We start from the raw sequence: 24,687 nt of genomic DNA, 5'->3' as shown, positions 1-24,687 counted from the left end.
GACGTTGGCATGATTAATCCCAAGCAACCTGGACACTGAAACTGCTGTTCTGAAAAGGAGCTCTGCCTCCTGGAAATGTCATGAGTGTGACACTAGCCTTCTTGCTGAGGTGGGCTAGGGGCTGCTCAATGCATTTAGTGATGCTCTCTCACTTCTCCCCAGGGTTCACAGTATTTGAATATTCATGATGAGTTGACAGGTGGTCAGTAAAGGCAAGACTGAAGCCACTCTTGAACCTTTCACTTTTTCATTTCTCTATTAAAGAAACCTATAAGGTCAAGTGAGATGGCTCATTTTTGATTTACTTCTGATGTCAGTTTAGGGCAATTTTCCTAAGGTGGGCTTCACCCCTTGGGAAAAAGTTTACCTTTTTTTTGCTTAATATTTTTGCTCAATATCGAACCAATGTTCATGTACATTATCAACATCACTTCTGTAATAAAAATGCCTTGTGTTCCCGTTTCCCTGCATATAGTCTCCTTACTTGATGATGGCCATGCCTTCAGTTGTGTAGATGGTATTTCCTCTCCTTTAAAGGGAGAGAAAACATAGACGGTCTAGAAAATATTCAGTCCTGGGCTGTGGACCTGAGTCTTCTGACCCAAATCGATGGTGCTCTGCTTGTTGCATGCGTTTTGTTTTCACCCAGAAAAGCTACATGATTATTGGGTGTTTTAGGGTTAGATTTCCTGGCTGGCTTGAGTCACTTACTGAGAACTTATGTGTGCCAGGCCCCGTGCTGCATCTTTTACACACATCACTCTGCTTATCCATTCAAGATGCTTTATCAATGTACCATACACTGGATGGCTTATAAACAATACTGAAAGTCCCAGATCAGAGTGCCAGCATGGTGGGATTCTGGTGGGAGATCTCCTCAGTTGCAGACTGCTGTCTTCTCACTATGTCCTCACCTAGAGGAAGGGGCAAGGCAGCTCTCTAGGGTGCTAATCTCGTTCATGAGGGTTTCCCCTTCATGACCTAATCACCTTCCAAAGTTCCTACCTCCTGATAGTATTTCAATTTATGAGGTTTAGGGTAATACAAACATTCAGTCCATAACAGTCACCCCATTTAGTCTTCATCCTGTCTTGAAGAGGAGCCCCGGGATCTGAGGTGAAATAATTTTGTAGAGGTAGCCCGTCTAGTCTGAGGAGGATCATGGATTGGCACCCAAGTATGCTGGCTGCTGTCTCCTGAGCCCTTGACACTCTTTATCTTCTTGAGGTGAATGTGCTTTCTGTCCTTGAGAAGTGAAAGGAAATTAGCAGACAAGATCCTTCAATATATGGTCCTAAGGAACTCTATTCAATGTCAGGGCACTGATTCAGACATTTAACTTTTCAGGATGATATAAGGAAAAGAGATGGTAATACTCTGTGGTCTAGAAAGGTCTTGTGAAGGAATGAGAATTAGAATTTGTGGAGGATACTAAGAGTAGCTTCAAGGTGTGGTGGAAGGACCAGAAGGAGGACCATGCGCAGGAGGGAAATGCTGGTCACATTGCGGGAAATGCATTGGAATGATCATAGGGGGTTTTGGTAGGTGACAAAGGGACAGGTTAGCAGGGGCTGCTGAAGAGAACTCAGGGCATCAGTGTGTGTGGCCTTGATATTTGGCATATATGTGTTTACTTTGTGATATCACCAAAATGAAGTCTTAACTAGCATGGTTTCAGTTGGCTTGTGATTGATTTTCATTTAGTTGAAACTTTAGTGGAATAAAATCCTGTTTAGCTTCTTAGGGTCTCTCATTCCCCAAGAACTCACCTAATAGCCTTGCTTCCTTTTAACTCCACGAGAAATAAAAACCTTATTGTTTCTTGTCTATTCTTACAATTTGATTCGTTCTTAAGTGTTTGTATGTATATTGATATTTCAGTAAGCGTTCTTTTTGAGTATGTGAAGGAGGTAGGTTATGCATCATTGAGAAACTCTGGGTTTCGGATTTTTCTAAGGAAAGAGGATGGCATAGAAGTCAGAACATCTCAGACAAGTTAGGAGTTAAGGTGGGGAGTGATTTGCATCAAAGACTAGATGTAGATAATACTCTTGTTAGGAAGTTTACAGTTCTTTTCAAACATTGGATCATAGGGAGCAATCCTCAGTTTCCCTAAAGCTTTGGGGCTAGGTACTAACAAATGAAGTTCACTAATTAATAATCATGCCTGACTGTGATGAGCTGTTCTTCACCAAGATTTGAATAAATGACTTAAACATCTGCTTTACATAGGAGAAATTTTTATAGTTTCTGGAGAAGAAATAAAGGATAGATAAATAAATAAAGGATAAAAGGATAAATAAAGGATAGAAACTCAACTGGGGGATTAGCAAGGGGCTACGAAAATTGGATGTGATCTGGATGGTAGAATGGGATTCTTTGCTGTTTTTTAAAGAAGAATGCCTTTTTGCCTATTATTCTCATCTTACCTATTTTCTTTTTTAATGTTGCAGTGTGCAAAGATCCACCTTACAAAGTAGAAGAATCTGGGTATGCTGGTTTCATTTTGCCAATTGAGGTTTATTTTAAAAACAAGGTATGTAATCTTTACCCATTAATCTTTCAGTAGAAGATCCACCATTAACCAAATGATGTTTAAAATAATTTTGACTCATAAGCACTTGTATCACTAGATGAGTTTAAAATAAAAGTTAAATTTGTCTTCTAGGAATTTTGGCTGTCATTACCCTTAATTATCAAGGAAGTGGCTTTGAAGAAGATAATTTTAATTATATGAAGTCAGATTATATGAAATTCATTAAGTGTTCCTTTAAAGAGATGAAAAACTATAATTCTTCTTTTTCTATTTTACTGAAAAACTGTAATTCTTCTTTCTATTTTCCAAACATATTTATCTTTTCCAAAATGGTAATCACTGATCTCTTTAAGCCAAACCATATCAAATGGTTTATGAAAAAGCATGGTTCAGAGTTTTCACAGGAATGAGGGAAAGCAGCAAAAAGAATTCCAGGTAATGATGGAAGAGTCCTAATTCTTCATGTTAAAGATATCCTGTCCTTGGTCACATCCCCATCCTTGTGTTCTTCCTGGTTCTCTCATGAGCTTATCTTCAGTTCTGCTCATTTATCTGAGCTGTCAGAGTCAAGAGGGGTGGTAGAGTGTCAGTACTTAAGTTTATGTATGTTTGTTCTGTCTTATTTTGTATTTTTGCTCAACAAAATAAGCCTAGTTGTGAGAATCGTGTGTTTCAGAAACTGTAAACCAACAGGCACACTGAAACATAGTCGATTTCGGTTTGAGAGGATCCCATGCTTCTTTCTTTCAATCTGTTCTCAGAAAAGAGAGAGTAAATGTCAAGGATTGAAGCTTCTGCAGAGTGAGAGAGGGTAACTCGATATTGCCAAAAACAGATTTCCACCTCTAGGAAATGTATTATTTATATAGAGAGAGCAGGCACATGCTTTCTCATTTGAACTTTGAAGAAGAATGTTTTCTGAGGAGGATAGACTGACATAATGTCGATGTCTGCCTTCTCAGAGAAGATATTTAGTTGGCCAGAACACAAGTTTATGAGTACTTTTTCCTTAAAAAAATATTTTAAAAAGTGATACTCAGGATTCAGGGAGTCATTTTCCATGGTGCTTACCCTTGGTTTTATTGAAAAGTGATGTTTTTGTTCTGTTTTAGACTGTTGTAGATCCTAGAGTGATGTTGTTACCACATCATTCTTTCTATACTGGTAATTAAGTATTTTTCAATATGTTTTTCCCTTTAAGAAAGCATGTAGGATTATATATTTTCCTAGGAAAAGTATACAGAATAGAACTTAGGAGTTTTAGTCCCTTGATTTCATTTAATGATTGTTAACTATTGGGTACAGCATTCCCAGATTTCCCTCCGTGTATTTGCATAGATAAAATGTGTGTCAGCATAGAGATTGTCAGGAGCATGATTTAATATTTTTCTGTGACATGCCTTTAATTCAGCTAGAAATATGCCTTTCAAAGTCAGTATTTTTAAACACCTGAATGGTATTATGTGGTAATGATGAAGATCATTCTTATTTTCTTGCTATTATAAACAATGCTACTATGAACATTTTATAGTATGTTTTTGTACCTATATTTGAATATTTCTATGGCAGAGATTCTTAGAAGTAGAATTACTAGGTCAAGCATCGTATGTATTTAGTATTTTGATAGATATTGCCAAGATATCTACCAATAAGGCTTTACCAGTTCATGCTCCCAGTTACATGGCAGAAAACTGCTCTCCTTTTAAAATTAATTCCAAAGTTACATCTTCTGTTTTATAACTTGGAAGACAGATAAATAAAATGGTCATAATTCAATGTGATAATTGCGTTAGTAGAGGGATGCCATGAGGGATGTCTAATTTAGATTATATTGGGAGGGTCAGAAAGACTTTGCAGTGGAATTAATGCTTTAGCTGAGTTTTGAATAATGAGTTTGCATTAACAAGGCAATAAAGAGGGAGCTATGCTGGAAAGGAGGACATTTTAGATGTGGGGAGCACTACTTCTGAAAAGCCAAATCAGTGAGTTAACATGAAATATTGGGGATGCTTCAAAATTGTGGGAGAACAGAGTATAGTAAGAAATCAAAAGAAATACAGGAAAGGAGACTGCAATGGTTATTCCAAGGAAGTGGGATTTTATTGCAGAAAATGATGAACCATTAAAGGCTTTAGTATCAGTGGAAAGCTGTAATCTGATTTTTGTGTTAGATAATTTTCTGGTCATTGTGGGAAGCAAAATGAGGTAAGATCAAAGTCAGGGAGGAGATCAAATGAGGAATGGTGACAGTCTAAGCTAGGACAATGTTTATGCCTTAGAGAAAAGGTGGTAGATTTGAGAGTTCATAAGCAGGAATACTAAATAGAACTTGGAGAAAATTCGACAGTAATGAGTGAGGAAGAAGGAACACTTGGGAGTGGTTTTTGTGTATTTTAACCTTGGCAAGCAGTTAGAATTGCTCTTTCCAAGATAATAGAGGATAGGAGAAAAGACATATGAAGGTAACTTTAGTTTAGCATAATGCATGAATTAGATGCTGTTATAAGTCAACCTGTGGAACATGTGTATGTGGCAGTCAATGAGAGCTGGGCTGGAGATACACTTAGGGGAGTCACTGTCGCATAGGTGGACCAGACTCCTTGTGAATGGGTGTCATCTCCTTGGGAAACTTTGCAGAAAGGTAAAGGACATTTAAGGGTCAATGAAGAAAGAGAAGAAAGTTAATGAAGAAGATTGAGAAGGAACAGCTTTTCCTATGAGGAAAACCAGGAAAGAATGGCAACCTGGTAAGAGAGAGAAAAAGTAAGTTTTACGTCAGATTGTAGTGGAAGTGAAGGGGTAGTGAGGAAATGAGTAGAGTTTGTGATTTCGGAAGTTTGGATAAGGAAGTGGAAACCGTGAATTTTGAGTAGTTAATTTCTGTATTCTGACAATTTCAGGTGCTAAGACCCTTGATTCAAAAGAAATGGATTCAAATCATTTTGTTTCATCATGTATTAGTAATATAACAACAAAACAGGGTTCACATCTCTCCCAAAGAGAGTGATGAAAATTAAATCAGATGAATATTAAAGTATATGTTAGTTGTCATCATTATCTTGAGTCTGTATTTTCACCTTGCATGGCTAAAGATCAATATGTAGAGAGAGATAAACGTTTAGTCAACTTAAGTAATGGCTTTTGAGAGTTGAACCTGGGTATCATGAAATTCTAATTATTGTGTTCTTTTGCATAGGATACTATTTTGTCCTAGTTAGTTATTCAGCAAAAAATGCCATTCTTATTAATCTCACAAATACTTATTGCATTTCTACTGTGTATAGGCATAAATTAGTTTTTGAGAGTACGGTGATGATTCAAACATTGTTCCTATTTCCAACAATCTTCTGATGCAGCAAGGTAAATGGTGATAAGAAGGCAATTACTCTAAGATGTGGCAAGGGTAAGAGAAAGATGCACACAGAATAGAGGAGAGGCAGTGGGGAGGGATTTGGGAGTTCATGGAAGTTTTCCTGAAAGTGAAATCTTGAGTTGGGAGGAGTGGGAAGTTATGAGGGTAAAGCCGTAGGTAGAAAAATGGAGGTAGGCAGTGAAGGTAGTAATGCAAAGCAAGAATGAAACCAGACTTAACCTAGAACATGGTAGGTACTGGGAAGCAACTAGCAGTGGGATGGTGCTAGACCATCAGATGGACAGAGGGGAGTGGTGGGATCTGAAGCCAAAAGATAGATTATGAAGGCCCTTATGTGACATTCAAGTGAGTTTAGGGGTTTTAGCCTAATGGCCATTGGAAGCTGTTAAAATTTTAACTAGGAAGTGAAAATAGGTGGATTTTTGTTTCATATAGGTCATCTTCTGGCCTGGTTGGAGGAGGAATTGTAGAGACTATGTCCCAAAGTTGAGAGTGTATAGTAGTTTGGGTCGTGAGTAAGAGCCTGGTAGTAGGAGTTAGAGGGCTTGTTGAAGAAATATTTATGGAGAAAACAGCAGCCTTTGATGGTGAGTGTAGTGGGGTAGGGAAGAGAAGAGAATGTGCTTGGTTTCTAGTTGGGTGGCTATGTTGCTGGTATCCCATCACCTGAAAGATCATGGGGAAGATGAGAATTTTTTCTTATTTCATTTCGCCTAACATAAGAATCTGCTTTATTGGATATTTCCATGTTGTTTCATGATGATTCCATACTTTTTTACCCTAGTACTACTTTGACAGTTTATCTTTTAGATGTCTTAGGTCTTTTCTATTTTCTATGAGGAATAAATTTTTGCTTTTAAAATTTCACTTATGCCTCACTCTTTTTTTTTTCTTTCATAATTTTTGTTAACCTCCAGGAAGAACCTAGGAAAGTCCGCTTTGATTATGACTTATTCCTGCATCTTGAAGGCCATCCACCAGTGAATCACCTCCGCTGTGAAAAGCTAACTTTCAACAACCCCACAGAGGACTTTAGGAGAAAGTTGCTGAAGGCAGGAGGGGTAAGTGGCACTCTCTTGTGAGAAGTGTTCCTGTTAAAAAACAAAAACAAAAACAAAAAATACGTAGTTCCTGATGTGTTAAAAAGTATAATAAGGTTTTGGGAGAGGAAAAAGAGATGAAGTACCTTAATCACTTAAGCTGTGGATTCATGGGTTGAGATGAAGAGGTAGGCAAACAAGAATATTTTAGATAGGTATATGTTTGAAATTACACTGTTCATTAAAACAGCCTTAAGATCTATGCAGCTCAGATTTACTTTTGACAAAACCCAAAAACAAACAAGCAATAAACTGTCCTCATTTAAGAAAAGAATAATGTCTGAACTGCATTATGTCAGTTATAGAAACTTTTGGGTTATGTTGCAAGTCACATTAAAATTATATAAAAAGAAATCCAAGTTTTCTTGATTACAATTAATAGAAAAGGTATCTTCACTCATATTACATGTTTGGGTCATTTAAATACATATTTTTGTTTGTTTGAATTTCATGTAGATAAAAGATGGATTTTCTTTTTTAAAGTAATGGTAGCAAAGGTGCGGTAAATTTTTGCTCTTGTGATTTGACTAGTATGGAAAAGAATTTTAAGTGGACCTCTTGCAAACATAAACATTCGGAATGTTTGATTCTGTAGCTGAGTCAGCTATACAAACACTATTGATTAGCCAAAATCTATTTGACAATAGATGTCACTAGGATCATCAGCGCTTACTTCACATGAACTTACGTATCATATTATGTGGGCACTTCACACCCTGTCTGTTTTGGAATGTGTTCTTTTCTCCAGGGTATTCTTCACTTAATTTCTCCGTAAGGTTTTTGTACAGTTTTCTTTCTATTTATGAAGTTATTTTCTGTATGCATTTATAGACCATAACCTGTCAAGATGCGTTATATCACTGATAAGCTCTACCTGAGGGCTTTTTAGGAAGGAGCTTACATTTTTAGGGGGCACAGTTCTTTTTATTGGGTACATGAACAACCACTTTGAGAACCTAAGAAAAGCTGTGGTTCCTCTTATGAGAAAGTTGCTCATATATAGAATTGTGTGAATATTCTGGGTGATGTGGACCCCGTTTTGGGAGTTCTGTTTTGCTAGACTGCTGTCCTTTTACCTGAACTATGAATATGCATTTGAAGCATTGCAAGTACCTTTACCATGTTTTATTCCTTGTTGTACGTATGTCAGTAGATTATGGGTTAGGAGGGTATTGGTGGGCCAGCTTTGGAAGTGGAATGCCACTTAGAGTATTCTATGGGGGGAAATACAGCTTCATGAAGAAGTGGGCTTTTGTAACACAACTTATTTTAAAGTTAGGAACTTACTATATGTTTATTAAGGAAGTTGTTTGAAAAAATAACTCTTATTTTACTCTTTTTGTAGTCATCAGGAACATAGTGTTGATGCTATTTGCCTATGGCTATGCCCTTAACAATCAACTGGTCCAGTTTAAATACTAGTCATCCTCATTGTTTTTTTTACTTATGAATTTTGCATTTTACACTTCTGATTATCTCTCTTGGGTTGTGTAGTGGGGTGGGTAATTGGAGTATACAATTTATGGAACTTAAGTATATCATGCTTCTGATAAGGGTCGTAGGAAAAAAGTAAATATGACACAAGAACTTTCTAAAACAACCACTTAGTCCCAGAGAAGTCGAGGATTGCCTGTGAGCTGGAAAGGAGGTTACAGTCAGTGATAATGTAGCAGAGTGCAGTGCTGCAGCCTGATAAGGTCTCTAGTTGATTTCTCATCTTGTGCACTACTCAGCCTTTATCTCAGAATGAGTATTCTTGACTCCTAACTTTCCTTCTTTGTGTTTAAGTGCTGTTTGAAGCCAGCAGATATTTTCCTGTTAGAATTAGATTGTGTCTTGACAACTCAAAAATAGTAAGTTGAAATGTGAACTATTCCAGGCATATGCTATTTGAAATATTATAAGTTATTTAAGGGACTAATTGCAGTGAATTTTGTAGTAAAAACATGCATTAAAAATCATAGTAATTCCCCAGATTCTCTCCATTTCATATGGGAAGATTAAGCTTCTATAGAAATGTAAAAAAAAAAAAATCAATAGACTTTTTGGCTTACCTAGATTTTTGAGTGCCTTGTATTACTTATACCAGGCTTTAACCATTTGTCTTGTCTTAGTATTAACATAGCCTGTCATGGTGTTACTAACTTAAGAGCCATTTTGATTTCATGAGAAAAAACTGATTGTTCACAATTGTGTCTTCAGATAAACTTTTTTTTTTTTGGCCTGGATTTTGTGATGGGAAAGGGGATACTTTCCTCCTTAATCCTAAAGATTATATATGTGGCATAGATGTATATATTCTGCCTTAAAAGGAAAATAAATGGAACCATTCTTCTAATCATTATATATAACTTAAGGCACGAGTGGAGTACACTTAGTGTTTGGCTATGGTTTCTTCTCTTTTACTTTTTTCTTTTAAACTAAAAGTACATAGAGCTATTGAAAGCTGGGTGTCACTTTTCAAGAGATCAGAAAGCTTGTTTATAGAGCTGGCAGCATCTTGGAAAAAAATGTTTTTCAGCTTTTAGAAGAAAATAATTCCAAAGAACTTTTTGCCATAGAATCTTGAAAAACTGCAAATTTATTTCTACTTTATAATCTATAAGCCTGTAACAACTTTTGTGGGGGAGGGGTCAGTAGCATGCTATTCTTTTCATTGGAGTTTGTTTTTAATTTTAATGTCATATTATTTCCTAAATAGTCTCATATTTTGGTGTTTGTCCCCCTTGAAGAAATGTACCCTGTGTTCTTCTGTTACTTAGTTCCCTAATACTAAGTGTGTTGTTTTTATAAAAGCAAAAATACTGTGGCTAGGGCACATTTAGATTAAAACATTATTTTCTGAGAGTATTGAATACAGAGCGATTTATTTCATAGTACCCTTGAAAGTAGCTTCCATTAAATTAGAGAGCTCATGGGAGCTTGCTGGGGATACTGGGGATTTGGTTTAAGACCTAGCCTGTCTTATTTTTTTTTTAATTGAGATAGACTCTCACGCTATTGTCCAGGCTGGAGTGCAGTGGCTTGATTTATGTACACCGCAGGCTTGTCCTTCTGGGCTGAAATGAACATCCCACCTCAGCTTCCCAAATAGCCGTGACTACAGGTGCATGCCACCACACTTTGTAATTAAAAAAAAAAAATGTAGAGACAGGGTCTTACTATGTTGTCCAGGCTGGTAGCTTTTTATTTTTATTTTTTTTGAGATAGGGTCTTATTCTATCACTCAGGCTGGAGTGCAGTATGGTACAGCCATGGCTTACTGCAGCCTCAACCTCCTGGGTTCAAGTGATCCTCACACCTCAGCCTCCTGAGTAGCTGGGACTACAGGCATGAACCATCACACTTGACTAATTTTTGTATTTTTTGTAGAGACAGGGTTTTGCCAGGCCTGGTCTTGACCTCCTGAGCTGAAGTGATCAGCTCCCCTCTGCTTATCAAAGTGCTGTGACTATAGGCGTGAGTCACCGTGTCCAGCCTCTTGTCAGACCTTAAGTAAGAAAAAGAGGGGAGGGGTTATGAAATGGGAAAGAACAACTTGAGAACTTATTTTAAAAATTGTTATTTATATTTATTATATATAAATTTTATTCTATTTATTATTATGTTAAGGTAGGATATTTCCTTTGAGATCTTTATTTTTTGGTAGGGGAAAGACAGCAGTGAGCAGTAAACGTTTGAGGGCTAGAACAAAGATAATCTTTCTTTTAATTTTAAGCAGAAGGACCAGGTGTATTCTGTGGAGAAGCACCTCTCTATTTGCTCAGATATTTCTATGCCTTTCCCATTTTTTTTTTTTTTTTTTTTTTTTGAGACAGAGTTTCACTCTTGTTACCCAGGCTGGAGTGCAATGGCTTGATCTCAGCTCACTGCAACCTCCGCCTCCTGGGTTCAGGCAATTCTCCTGCCTCAGCTTCCTGAGTAGCTGGGATTACAGGCACGCACCACCACGCCCAGCTAATTTTTTGTATTTTTTTTTAGTAGAGACGGGGTTTCACCATGTTGACCAAGATGGTCTTGATCTCTTGACCTCGTGATCCACCCGCCTTTCCCATTTTTAAAAAATGAAATGATTGATCCTTTTGGATCAGTGATTCTCAAACTGTGCTCATTATGATATTAAGATTAAAAGACTTGTGATCATGACAGATACTTTTCTCTCCATTTATTACTTTTTTAGTAGCTTGAATTCAGTCATACTGAAAACATTGCAGAATAGTTTGACATCTATTACTATGAGATAGGTGAAAGAAAATGAGCTTTTCTTTGGGTGTTGGAAAAGTAAACATAAACTGTATATTCAATATTGTGTATCAGAGAACTAAAATTCATTATTCTACTAACTTGTCTTTCTGAATTTCTGGGTGGAAAGAAGTATGATACAGTTGGAAAAGTTTTAAAGTCAGGCTGGTTTGGATAAAAACTTTATCGTCTTCAAGCTGGGTTACCCTGGAAAAACCATTGTATCTTTTTGAATCTCAGTTTATTAGCTGTGAAACAGACATGGCAGTGTTTTCCTCATAGGGAATGTGTAACAGGCACATAGTAGGTACCCCGTATCTTAGTTCTTTTCCACTCGATTACTGGTTTAGAATATCAACAGACACTTAACCATCTTTATATCAGGCACTTAAAGGTACCGTGAAAAAGATCTGCTATTTAATGCAAGCTACTCAACATTTATTCACAGGAAAACATGTTTAGCAGTGACCAGTGCCTCGGAAGATCTGTGTTGTGTTTAAAGATTAGCCCGTGGTTTCTTTCTTCAAGCTGTTGGCACTCTGTTTGTATTTTGTTTGGATAAAGTGCCTGTATTTTGCTTGTGTAAAGGGGTTGGAATATTCTTTTATAAGATGTAAGTTTTCATTAGAAAAATGGATTCTTATGGTTCTTAATTCTGAGTTTTTAGCAGATTAAAGGCTTCTGAAGGCTATGTGTTTCCTTAGGAGAGTTCACATACATGTCTAGCAAGGTAGTCGGATCCTTGTGCTTCTATGAAGAAAGCACAAAAGAGGCAAGCGTCTTTGGAAAATCAAGTTTATTTTACAGTGTCTTGTTTTGGGGCCTGGAAACCAAACGGCCTGCTTTGGTTCTGTGGTTTTTTATGGGACGGTGGTAGGGCGTTGGGTGCTTGTTCTTTCCTCCTTCCTGCCTTTCGTCCCTCTTTATTTCTCTCCTTCCTTCCTTCCTTCCTTCCTTCCTTCCTTCCTTCCTTTCCTCAATTAAACAGGGCAAAGTCTAAACATGTTGTTCAGTCCTATTTCTGAAACACTGGCAAGCAGTTAATTTTGAGGACTGAAAATTAAAACTAACCGCGGCAGTTGTTAAAACTAGGGTTTCTATAGGCAGAAATCCAATTCCGTTCAGACACCACCTGTTTCAGTAGGACATTTCAGACGCCCGTTTGGCAAGGTTTGCTGGAGAAGACATGGGGAGCATGCTTCCAGTCTGTATTAAATCTGCAGCATAATGCAGTCCTGTTTCTGGGAGTGACAGTTACATTTATATATGATCTGTTTTTGCAAGGAATAAATTGGAATCTTTCTGAAATGCTGCTTATTGTGAAGTGAAGTTCAGGTCCACAATGGACCTCCAACGAGGGGTTTTGCTTATTAAAAGGCCAGAAGGATCTTAGGTTAAGGAGCTTTCACTAATGCAGCTGTGTCAAGCCATCTGAACACAGCATTTTATTACCAGGATTTGGAATGAATCTTGTGTAGGATGGTTTAGTGTTTCCTTTGTAGGGGAGTTCAGAATAATTCCAATTTCTCAACTGTATGGATCGCATTTTCTTCCCCTCACATTTTAATTTTTTTGAATAGGTAAATATACACACAGTACAGCATGACGTATAGTAAGTTTTCCTCTAGGACACCAGTAATACTGTAGTAAATAAAGTGATACATAGCTCTTTGTGCACATGCATATGTCTGTAGGATAAATTTCTTAGAGTAGAATTGTGGGTCCAAGGCAAGGTGAAATTTAAATTTTGGTAGACATGTACACATTCCCTGCCAAAGAGTTATACTACTCTATGCCTGCACCAAATAGTATGTGAGTGCCTATTTCTTCACAGGACGATTTATTGAACTACCCTCTCCCCCAATCTGATGGATGAAAAATGGCATCTCATTTGTAATTCACATTTCTCTTATGAGTGATGGTGAACAACTTTTCATATGCTTAAAAAACCATTTTCATTTCCTTTCAAAGACCACATTTTAATGTATTTTAAATTGGAAATATTCTAAGCGTTTTCGGTTTCAACTTAAATTTATGGGTACTCTTCCCACATACTTACATTTGGAAAGGTTACAAAAAGATACGGAAGCCTCTTTAACCAAGGTCTGTGTTTTCAGGCTTTCTTCGATGTGTAACAAATTATGTTCTTAGGAACTGATTTGTCAAGACTTTGGATTCTAAAAATATAAGTGGCTTTTGTGGCAAACTCAACTAGACAGTGCCTAGAGATGGATAGCTGGCTGCTTATTTTAAAAATGACTCAAAGAAAATAATATAGGGAAGATTGTTTTAGTGGCTGCCATTGGACAGCTTCGTTGGATTTTTGGATATTTGTTTTGGAATAAGTGCCTTTTACATTATTTTCTGATGTATATAATTCTGTAATTGTCGCTTCAAAAGATAAAAGAATGCTGCTGCTTTTTTACTGCCACTGATAAAAGGTGGTTTACTTAAATAAATGTAAGACCAAGCAGGCTGCTTTATTTATGTGGTTATTTCTTAGAAGTTAATTTTCTGTCATATTTGGCATTTTCTCCTTCTTTCTATACCCTTGTCTGCCACTCACCATCCCCCCACCCAAACTCTGGAAAATTAAGTCAGGAAAGTGGAACATGCATATAAACGATAGGTAGAACGTCAAAATTGTGAGCCTTAATTTCAAATGTAACGTCAGTCTCATAAATCTTTTAGGGAAAGCATGGTCATGATAATACAAAGGTATTTATGTTACTCAACCCGTTTAATCTTTTTATGATTTAATGTCTTCTTAAAGTCATACTCATTGATTGCAGGGCAGTTACAGGCCTTTGAAAATATGTACCAGAAAAACCTGTGCGATAAAACAATTTTCTTGCCTTCATTTGTTCCTTCCTTCCCAACTACGTGTTTACCTTTTAAGTGAGGAGGAAAAAAATAGGGGCAAACTTTCCACTCTGCTCAAACGCCATTACTGCATAAACTGAGCAAAGACTGAAAGAAAAAGAGAGGAGAGAGAGAGATGTTCTTAGAATGCATACTAAGAAAAGCATTTTTTTTTTTTTGGAGTGTTTAGTTGTCAGGATTGTAAGGTGTGCCCCATTTCTTTCTGCAGACTTCCAAGGAGTAGCAGTTTAGCTGACTGTATGTATGAAACTGTCAATACAGTTACCTTAATTTAGTTTTGAAAGGGAATGCTGTGATACCTTAAAGCCGTCACTTAACCTTGTCACTACCTCTTGTCCCCAATGCACAAAAAGCCAAGAAAATAAGAAACGAACAGTTAAGGAAAGAAATGAAAGGATGTGAACGTTGGAGAAATTTCCAATTAAGAAATAATTATGTGGCCGGGCGCGGTGGCTCAAGCCTGTAATCCCAGCACTTTGGGAGGCTGAGGCAGGTGGATCACGAGGTCGAGAGATCAAGACCATCCTGGTCAACATGGTAAAACCCCGTCTCTACTAAAAATACAAAAAACTAGCTGGGCATGGTGGCACATGCCTGTAATCCCAGCTACTCAGGAGGCTGAGGCAGGAGAATTGCCTGAGCCCAGGAGGCGGAGGTTGCGGTGAGCCGAGATCGCACCATTGCACTCCAGCCTGGGTAACAAGAGTGAAAACTCCGTCTCAAAAAAAAAAAAAAAAAAAAAAAAGAAATAATTATTTCTCTGTCTAAATACAAAAATATTGCATTTGAAAACTGTTGATTCTGTTTTTCTCTCTTGTCTTTCTCAGGTACTAGCTCTTTATGTACTTCTTTCAAGGATGCGTACAAAGCGTATCTAATACTTCATCAAGGTTCACTCTTTTCTAGGATGGTAAGGGAGTTGTCTATGAGCACAGCTGCCTATTTAGACTGTCCCCACCAGATATTTTGGGATTCATACGCTATAATATGAAAACAATTTTGGGGGAAAGAAAGGAGGAGAACGGAGGCTGTGATTAACATTTTGTTTTCAGCCTTTTTTCTTGTTTCCTAAGTTATGAGAAAACCTGACAGTAATCGAGATCTGAAGATAGCACTTTAAGAAACAACTGTCTGAGATTCGAAGTAGGCATGTTTGGTTCATTTTCAGGGGATGAGGATAGAGGATAGGTGATTTAATATAATAATCTTCATTACCACAAGGGATATAGCCATGCTGTAACAGAAAGAATGTTTGATTTGATATCTGAAGGCACAAATTCAGTTCTTGGATCTGCTGCTATCTTACCTTGGGCTTAGGTTTATACAAATCTAAGATAAGCATAAGGTCTCCTTTCTCCTGTTTGAGATTATTAAATGTAATCTGGTACATAGTTAAGCAGTCAGCAAATAATTAGTTTATTTATTGACATGATCTCCTTTTTTCTACAGATTTATTATATTTTGGGTAAAAACCATGATTTCTCTTACCTGGAATGGTGAAAGTAAAAGGTTACCATCACAGTGATTTGACGTAATAATAATGTTCCACCAGAAAGAACATATTTTAGTTTCAAGAAATAATCTAATATTTTCCCTGATTTTAAAATACATATGTGCTAATTTTAGAAAGTGTGGTCTAGAAAAGTAAAAAAGAAAACAAATCATTGTAATCTTTTCAGTGACTATAACTTCTGTCAGTATTTCACGTTAAATTTTCATGTAGATGAGATCCCACTGAATATCTCTATTTGGCATTTAATATATTGAACATAACTTGCATAGATTTTAAATGTATATGACTTTATTCTATGTCCTCACACTTCAGAGGACTGTTGTAAAATTTTTGGTTGTTAAGAACTTACCATTAACGTGCTCCATTGATTTATCCCTCTCCCACCCACCGACCCCTCTCTCTGGTACTCTGTTTCTCAAAATTAAACTTACTGGCTTAAGACCCAGAAATTATAATAGTAAGAACAAAAGAACTGTTGTGCACAAATTTGAAATTTTCTCTTTATGGTTTTGACAATACAGAAGTATAATGTTCTATTTTTTTTTTCTTTTTTTTGGTGGTGGTTTAGTCCATAATGGATCAGTTATTTGGAAAGATCTGTAGATTTTTTTTTGAGATGGAGTCTTGCTGTGTCACCAAAGCTGGAGTATAGTGACATCATTGTAGCTAACTGTAGCCTCCACCTCCTGGGTTCAAGAGATTCTCCTGCCTGAGTCTCCTGAGTAGCTGGGACTACAGGTACACAGCACCAAACTCAGCTAATTTTTGTATTTTTTTAGGAGAGTTGGGGTTTCACCATGTTGGCCAGACTGGTCTTGAACTCCTGACTGCAAGTGATCTACCCACCTCGGCCGCTGAAGGTGCTAGGATTATAGATGTGAGCCACTGTGCCTCGTCTAACATATGTAATTTAATATAGATTATTGTAGGTGTAGATTTTGCAGCTTGTCTTTGTAAATGTCATTCTCACCTTCCCTTTCCCTACAGGGTAGATTGTGGGCCTGTAGGTAGTATGAAATGGATAAATAATGGAAATATTGAGTGAAACAAAGATGCCCTATTCGTGAAACAAACTGGCCCAATCAATTACTATTAGAGTAAAATGAAATATAACAAAAATTTCGTTGGCTTTACAAATAGCCTTTATATGAACTTGTGGTGACTTAAGATAGGGATTTGTATGGGTAATATAGACAGAAGTCCATGCATATGGTAACCATTGTGTCTTTGGGCAAATTAAAAATAAATGTCATGCTTAGAATTCCAGCAATTTGGAAGACTGAGGTGGGAGATCACTTGAGGCCAGGAGTTTGAGACCAGTCTGGGCCACATAGTGAGATCCCTGTCTCTCCAAAAAAAAAAAAAAAAAAAAATCAAATGAAATTAGCTGGGTGTAGTGACACGTACCTATAGTCCTAGCTACTCGGGAGGCTGAAGTGGAAGGATTGCTTGAGCCCAGGAATTTGAGGCTCCAGTGAGTTATGATTTCTGCCACTGTACTACGGCCCCAGCCTTGATGACAGATGAAGACCCTGTCTCTAAATAAGTAAGCAAAGTGCTGCTACTTCTCCCCACCCTACAAACCCCAGCCCAAGGGGCATGGCACGGCTGGCATAGCGTAGCTGAATTTCAGCTCATCCTCATCCAGTTGGCCACACTTCCTATGCAGGGTACCATCTGGACAGCCATTTGCAGTGGCACTATTTATAGGTTCATAATAAGGTAAGCTATCTTGTTTGATATAATCTAGTCAGAGTTATCTGGAGAAATAATAAATAAATCTTTCTTGAAAATTTGTTTTTAGAGTATTCCGATTTTGAATAGCCATGTCCTTTCAAAGGTTTAGCTTGATCTCTCACTCTGCCACTCTGCTTTGTGCTTTTAGCCTATGATGCTATTATCCAGCATTCACAGACCCCTATAAAAGTCTGGTTTAAGCATAGGGAGCAGAATTTTGATAAGACTGTTTTGCTAAACCAGGGGTTTCAAGTACCAGTGATATGAGACCAGGCTAATCCTTTGAGAGCGTATGGCTACAAAAATTAGAAGACCAGCTGAATTATGTAGCCCTTGCTGTAGGGAATTTCACACAAAAGATAGTTATTTATTGTTTTTTTAAAATAAAGATTAAGTGAAGTGGAATTTTCCTTTCTGATGAGTTTGAACTCTGAATACTTTGACAAAGAGATCATCAGTGAACTCTAAATCAGGAATATTCTAGAGATCAGCATTGATAAAAATACCTTCTACTATGTTCCAGTTGGAAGATGTACTTTATCTGATGGGTACTTTCCCATGGGTCTGAGGGCCAGGGCTAGAACTAGTTCTAGTTGAGTCGTTTCTCTTACGTCCCCTCTATTTCTCCTTCTTAGATTTCCGTTCCTACTCTTGACAGAAGGGATTGGCTTCTTTCGTCCATCACACCCTCTCCCAGAGTCAGGCTTCTGGAGCTTCTTTACTTCTCTATCCACACCAACCCCTGGGATCATTTTATCTGAAATCTGTTCTTTTTTATTCTTTTCTGGAAGAGATTTTTGTGGCTTATGTACATATACTCAATTTTGGCTTTATTTTTATTTTTTAATAAAAAATGCTGTAATTAAACCTTCATTCCGATTTACCTTTTTAAAATGAAAAATAACCTGACACTAGAGATGTCTTTCTGTACTGTAGAGCAACATAGAATATGAATGTCTCACAGATCCTTCATTAAACTCTTCTGGATTGATCAGCCTTGAAGATAATAGTAACACCTATAGGAATTGAGATATATGTAGCTTTCTCACTGCTTGATTTTCTGTATACTGATCTGATTTTTTTTTTCCCCCTTTGGTGTCGTGAATACAGCACAACAGTTAAAAAGGCAGACTCATAACACAGCTCCCCCCACTTTTTTTTCAAATGCTGGTATTGGTGCTTAGTAGTTGTGTGTCTTTGAATATATCACTGATCTCTAACAGTCTGTTTGCTCGTTTGTAAAATGAGGTTTTGTGCCATCTACCAAGATACAGTAGTTATAGGGATGACTTGAGATAATGCATGAGAAGTGATTAGCACAGTGACTGCTATGTAGGAAAAACCCATAACCACTTTCATTATTTTTATTACATTTAGATTCTGGGCATGTGGATCAGGTGTTATTTTCATGGCTATAAAATAAGTAAATCATACAGTTTTATAGCTGATGACATTCTTTGATAGAATAGGTCAAGGTTGCCATTTTATGGATTAATAAACTAAGGCATCAAATACTGAAATCAGTCAAGCAAAAGATAGCTGAGTCGGGGTTTTCGTTCACTGTTTTTCATATTCTTTCTAGGGTTACACAGAATGATGTTAGTTTTCTTTTTGGAAATGCAATTAAAAGGAGACAAAGAATTAGAAATAAAAATCCCTAGGGCCACTTCTCTTAGTTGCATTAGGACCAATGGAGCAGTCTTGCATGAATCCCTTTTCTAAAGACAACCTGGGTAAGCTGCCAGTGAAGCAGCTCACTGGTTGGCAGCAGCAGACTTCATCCTTTTGTTTATTGCTTTGTAGACTAAATTTTCCTGTATTTCTCTTGCTTCTGAAAACACAGTTTATGCGGAGAATATGATAATTAGAAATCCCTTTCCCCCAAACTTTCTAAAGCCAGCATCAAACTATCTGTGGGGATTGGTTAAGTTTGCATTTTCTGTAAGTTAAGAAGCAATCATAATTTTTGGAGTCTTTCTTCTATTCAGTTGAACAGCAAGGATATGCATGACTTTAGATGTAGTGTTTAAAAATGGTTAATGCAACATTAATCAGCATATGAAAAGCCTACAAGAAAGTCAACAAATAACTGTAATCTACTAGGGTTTTGAAAATAGAGATACAAATAAGTCATGGTGTATGGTGATTTTTTGAGTGCTTAGATATTGAAAGATTTTCTGCTCAGAGCAGGAAAGTAGGCTGGTAATACACCTTAATAGAATCGGTATACTGTGGCGGACTTGCTACCTTTTCTCTGGAAGAGCTGCTTTGGCCTCTTGATAGTCATCTTTCATTACCCCCACCACACATACACAATCTTTTGGATTTATCTAAAATGATCTAAAAATGGTTGAGAATAATTGAATCTAGGACCAGTAAGACAGACTCAGGAAATCCAAGGTGCTTTTCAAGTCCTAGAACCCTTCTCTGGTAGAAGATTTTGATTCTTTTGTTTCTTGCTTCATAGATTGAAGTTCCATATACAAAGCTAATGTCTTTTGCTTCTGAAAATCAAGTGGCAGAGGACCTTCCTAAGTCTTCCCATGCTCCTTTTTCCTTCAGATACCATCCTTACTCCTCCCTCTTCTGCTTACGTAGCTCTGAGTGTTTAATAAACAAAAACAAAAGTTTCTTGCCAAGAGGCGTCTTTTAGCTTACTGCTTGCCTTGTTTGGAGGAGATATAAATACTTTCATTTTGATTTGAGTACCTACTGTGGGCCACACAACGCCGGATTCTGGGTATATAGTGAAAGATCACTGATTTCTTTTCTTTTCTTTTCTTTTCTTTTTTCTGCTTTCTATCAAGGCTTAACCCTTGGTCAAGTTTTAGGGGATAATGCATTCTTATCTTTTAAGAGGACTGAAATAATCTAGCTCAGTTTCTTATTTTATAAAAAATACCGGGTGTGGCGGTGAGCATCTATAGTCCCAGCTACTAAGGAGGTTGAGGCAGGAGGATGGCTGGAGCCCAGGAATTCAAGTCCAGCCTGGATAACATACCGAGACCCTGTCTCTAAAACAGAAAGAAAGAAGGAAAACAAAACAAATTGATAGTCACCAGTCCAGGCTGCCCTCGTGTGCTTCAGGAGAAAAGGCTGTGGTACTCAGACATCTGCTTCTTTTAGTGGGGTGCCAGGAGCTCTTTTATTGGCCTCCATTCCCATCCCACTCCAGGCAGGCTCTGAGTCCCTAAAGATTAAGGATGATAAAAAACAATTTTTTTTTTAAGAAAGCTGTTCTTTTATGTAAATCATTAGATGGTCGAAGTGCATGTGTGTAGAATTGTCTTGTTTCTACAACAAATTCTACTAAGTTGAGCTGATTTTCCCAATAAGATGTAGAAATGCTGTTCGCAAATACACTTGGATTTATGTTACAAGTGTACTGACTTTTTTCTGCAACCGAGACAATATATTTTAGTTGAGAGGAGATGAACTGAGAACTTCAGACTATGCTTGTTTTTTGTTTGCTTTGCTTTTGTGTGTGATATAGATAGAACAACCACTTCATTTGGCATTTTTGAGAGAAGACCACTGCCTTTCCTCTTATTAGAAAAGACTTGATTTGGCTGACAAATCTAATTTGTATAAGGAAGCCTTTGTTCCATTCGGGATGGTATTTATATTTCTCTTAGGATAATATGGTACAATTTAGGTCTGCACAGTATGTTACGAGTCCTTGGAGAGAGAGCCAAGTCAAGAAAATTGGAACAGACTGAAGGCCCCTTGAAGACATCCTCTGATTACATTGCCCTTCCCAGAGTCCTTTAGTCTATGGTGCATAGATCGAGATGTGGGGCTTCCACAAATACTATTATTTACTTACTTTATGATTTAAAAAAATTTGGAAATAATCTCACACACTTGTAATACAAATTTGCAAGTATGAAACAAAGAACTTTTCTTTCCTGACCATTTGAGAGCAAGTTGCCAGTATTGATGCTCCACTGTCCCTGAATACTTTAGAGTTTATTTTCTGCAAACAAGGGCATACTCTTACGTAACTACAATATAACCATCCAAGTCAGGAATTAGCAGAATACATTATTAATTTGTTATCCTCATCCTATTCCAGTTTTGTTGCAGATTGTTCCAGTAATCTCCTTTATTTTGACAGCAAAAGGATCTAGTCTAGAGTCATACATAGCATTTATCATGTCTTAGCCCCCTTCAACTGGAGAGAGTTTCTTGGTCTTTCCTTGACTTTCATGAACTTGAAAATTTTAAAGACTTCAGGCCAGTTATTTACTAAATATACGTAGTTGGGTATGTATATTTCCTGGAAACTAGATTCAGGTTATGCATCTTTGGCAGAAATATCTGGGCTCTTCTCATTGAACCATATTACGTGATCCTGATTTCCATTGAGACATTACTTTTGATGTTAATGCTCATCACTTGATTCAAATACCATCTTCCAGGCTTCTCTACTGTATAATTTCTCTTTGTAATTAATAAGTGTTTTATTGAAAGCTACTTTGAGAAGATGTAAATATTCCATTTTTCCTCAAACTTAAGTTTATTCTTATGTTTATTTTATCATCATGGACTCATGGGTATATACTTTTTTCAGTGATAACCTATTATTATCATTATTTATTTTCATAACTTAAATTTTCCTGATTTGGCCAGTGCGAGCCCCTTTGGTCTGGTTTCTTTGCATACTCTTAACCTTTTTCTATAAAAAGATACGTCAAGCTGATTTTGTAGTTTCTTATCCCTGCTCTGAATTCAGCCATTTCTCTGAAAAGCAGATCCTTTTAGTGGCTCCCAGCTACGGTATGGGTGTTCCTTCACTTTTAAGCACCCCTTCCCACTCCTGGCTCCTTTGCTTGGCCCAGCCTAAGAGCTTTTAGACTGAATTGTTCAGGAAGCGAAAGGGCATAATTTATTTTTATTAATCACTTGTGTTAGCTCTGAATGGATGGGGACTATAATATATTTGATGTGGTATCCCCCGGTGCCTACTATATAGTAAATACTCAATAAATGTATAAATTCATTCAAAGGCAAATACTTATTATGTGCCTATTAGGAGTCAGCCATTACTCCAGGTGCTGGAGAGATACAACAGTGAATCAAAATTTAAAAACAAAAACATGCATATGAAGGAGCTCTGTGAAGGGAAATAGTTTTTTTTTGTGAAGGATGGAAATAATTTTGTAAGGCAGCCATTTCCCAAGTGTGTTTATTTACTCTATTATGTATTCAATGAAAAAAAGGTTTTGACTTTACACTTTTAAAACTGTTGTTGTTATTAAAATGCATAGAGTAAAAGAAGCACAGATTGTTTTTTTCCCCAGCCTTGGTGATTTTTTTTTCCTGTATTAGGACAACTCTGCTTTTCCCCCCACCCTGTATGTGCCTCACATATAGCTAACTCTACTTTTAAGGACAAAGGGAAAACTTTGGTGTTGTAGACATGACATACTAACTAATTCTGCCTTATAGTTTGTTAGATTTTATACCGTTGATCAAAATTTAATTCTTTGATAGAAAAAAAGTGATTTAACTTGAATATTTTTCTCATTATACTTTTGTTAATAAGTAATAGAATGTGAAAAAGATAAGACTATATTAACAACTCTCCAATGTTATGTTATTTCATTTAACTCCTGTGGGTAGAACTGTAATACATACTGGATAATCAAACTCTGTCTCTTTTAGTATTATAAAATTATTAAAGCATTTATTCACTCAGCATATACTTGATTGCCTATTCTTTACCAAGTACTTGCTACACAGGACACTTAAGAAGATTAAATGAGACAATGTGTCTGTTTTTTGCTCATATTAGCTAATAAATATCTGCTCAATTTGAATGTGAATTTCTCTTCCTAGACTGGAAGATTGTGACATCAGGAATTTTGAATTTTTCTTACGATAAAAATGTAATATTACAAACCACTCAAACTATCTGTATATGCCTTCTCGCTCCATTCCTTTGCCTTCCCTAGGTGTAATTACCCTCCTAAGGTTTCCTGAATTTTTAAACATGTTTTTACCACAAATGTATGTATTCTTTCGTTTGCTCAGCTTTGCTTATTTTTTGTTATGAAAATGGTATAATACTGTATGTATTTTTTGTGACTTTGACTTTATTCAGCATTATAAGAGTTGTCTTTGTTATTGTCTGTTTATTTCACTGCCTTATATGGTCCAAAGAGTGATTATATCATGACTTGTGTATTCATTTTCTTGTTATCTAGAGATCTAGATTACTCCTTTTTATTTGTTTTTGCAATTATGAACCATTTTCTGCAAGTTTCCAGTATACCCATGCAAGAGTTTCTGTAGGGCAGTAGATTTCAGACTTCTATGACCATGACGCATAGTAAGAAACATGTTTTCCATAATGATCAAGTACCCATATACATAAATAGGTGTGCATGGACAAATAAGACAAAAGTTTCATAAGCCATGCTTACCTTTACTGCATGGAACTCAGTCTATTTAATTTTGTACTGGTTGACTTATAAACAGTGATGCAGTCCACTATATTGGTTTCCAACCTGACTGAACCAGTTCTATTTGAATAATACTGCTGTAACTTAGTGGTTCCCAAACTCTAGGGTACATGAGAATCACCAGGAGAGTTAAGAAACATAAGGACTGCTGGGCCCAACTGCAGAAATTCCTACTCAGTAGGTCTAGGGTGAAGCTTAAAAATCTGAATTTCTTATAAGCATCCAGGTAATAATAATATTGCTGGTCCGTTGACCACTTTCAGAGAAATGCTGTCTTAGATTGTATACCTATGAATAAAATTGCCATCAAAGAGTATTCACCTATTTAGCTTTAATTTATTTTATATAATAGTTACAACAATTTATAGTCTCATATCAGCATGTAAAAGAGATCTCATTGTTCTATTTTCTGGTCAGACTTGTTCATCTATCCACATTTAATAGGCACATAAAATTGTATCATTATTATCTTATTTTGCATTTCAGTAATTATATGTTCATTAATGAAGCTGAACATAATATTTCAGGGGCCACTCATGCTGCTTCTTCTGTGAAACGTTTGTTCATGTCTTCCACTCATTTTTCTATTTACTTATTAGAGATATTTTAATATTCTGGAGATACGAGTTCATTGTTTATATTTACTGTTGACATGTTTTCCTAGTTTTCTCAGTTAGTGGTTTTTTTTTTACTTTATGATATCTTTTGATAGACAAATTCTTAATGTGATAAGATTTTTAAAAATAGTTCTTTTTAATGTCCCATTTAATATATTCTCATATGCCCCAAGGTCATATAGATATTCTCCTGAATTTTTTTTTCTGAACAAGTTTTAT

The 24,687-nt window shown here is 36.6% G+C and overlaps 1 protein-coding gene across 2 annotated transcripts in view; it reads left to right on the top strand.

Moving 5' to 3' along the window:
- The window catches only part of MLLT3 (MLLT3 super elongation complex subunit), a 281,686-nt gene that overhangs the window by 166,920 nt on the left and 90,079 nt on the right, over positions 1-24,687 (top strand). For both annotated transcript variants that reach the window (XM_003928129.4, XM_039475174.2), the window contains exons 3-4: positions 2,454-2,536; positions 6,827-6,970. In XM_003928129.4, the coding sequence (XP_003928178.2) occupies positions 2,454-2,536; positions 6,827-6,970 (227 nt within the window). The remainder of the gene's footprint in view (positions 1-2,453; positions 2,537-6,826; positions 6,971-24,687) is intronic.

The sequence above is a fragment of the Saimiri boliviensis genome, chromosome 2 (assembly GCF_048565385.1).
Source record: "Saimiri boliviensis isolate mSaiBol1 chromosome 2, mSaiBol1.pri, whole genome shotgun sequence".
Lineage (NCBI taxonomy): Eukaryota > Metazoa > Chordata > Mammalia > Primates > Cebidae > Saimiri > Saimiri boliviensis.
The sequence above is the reverse complement of the archived record's forward strand: the minus strand, read 5'-3'. Positions and strand labels throughout refer to the sequence as shown.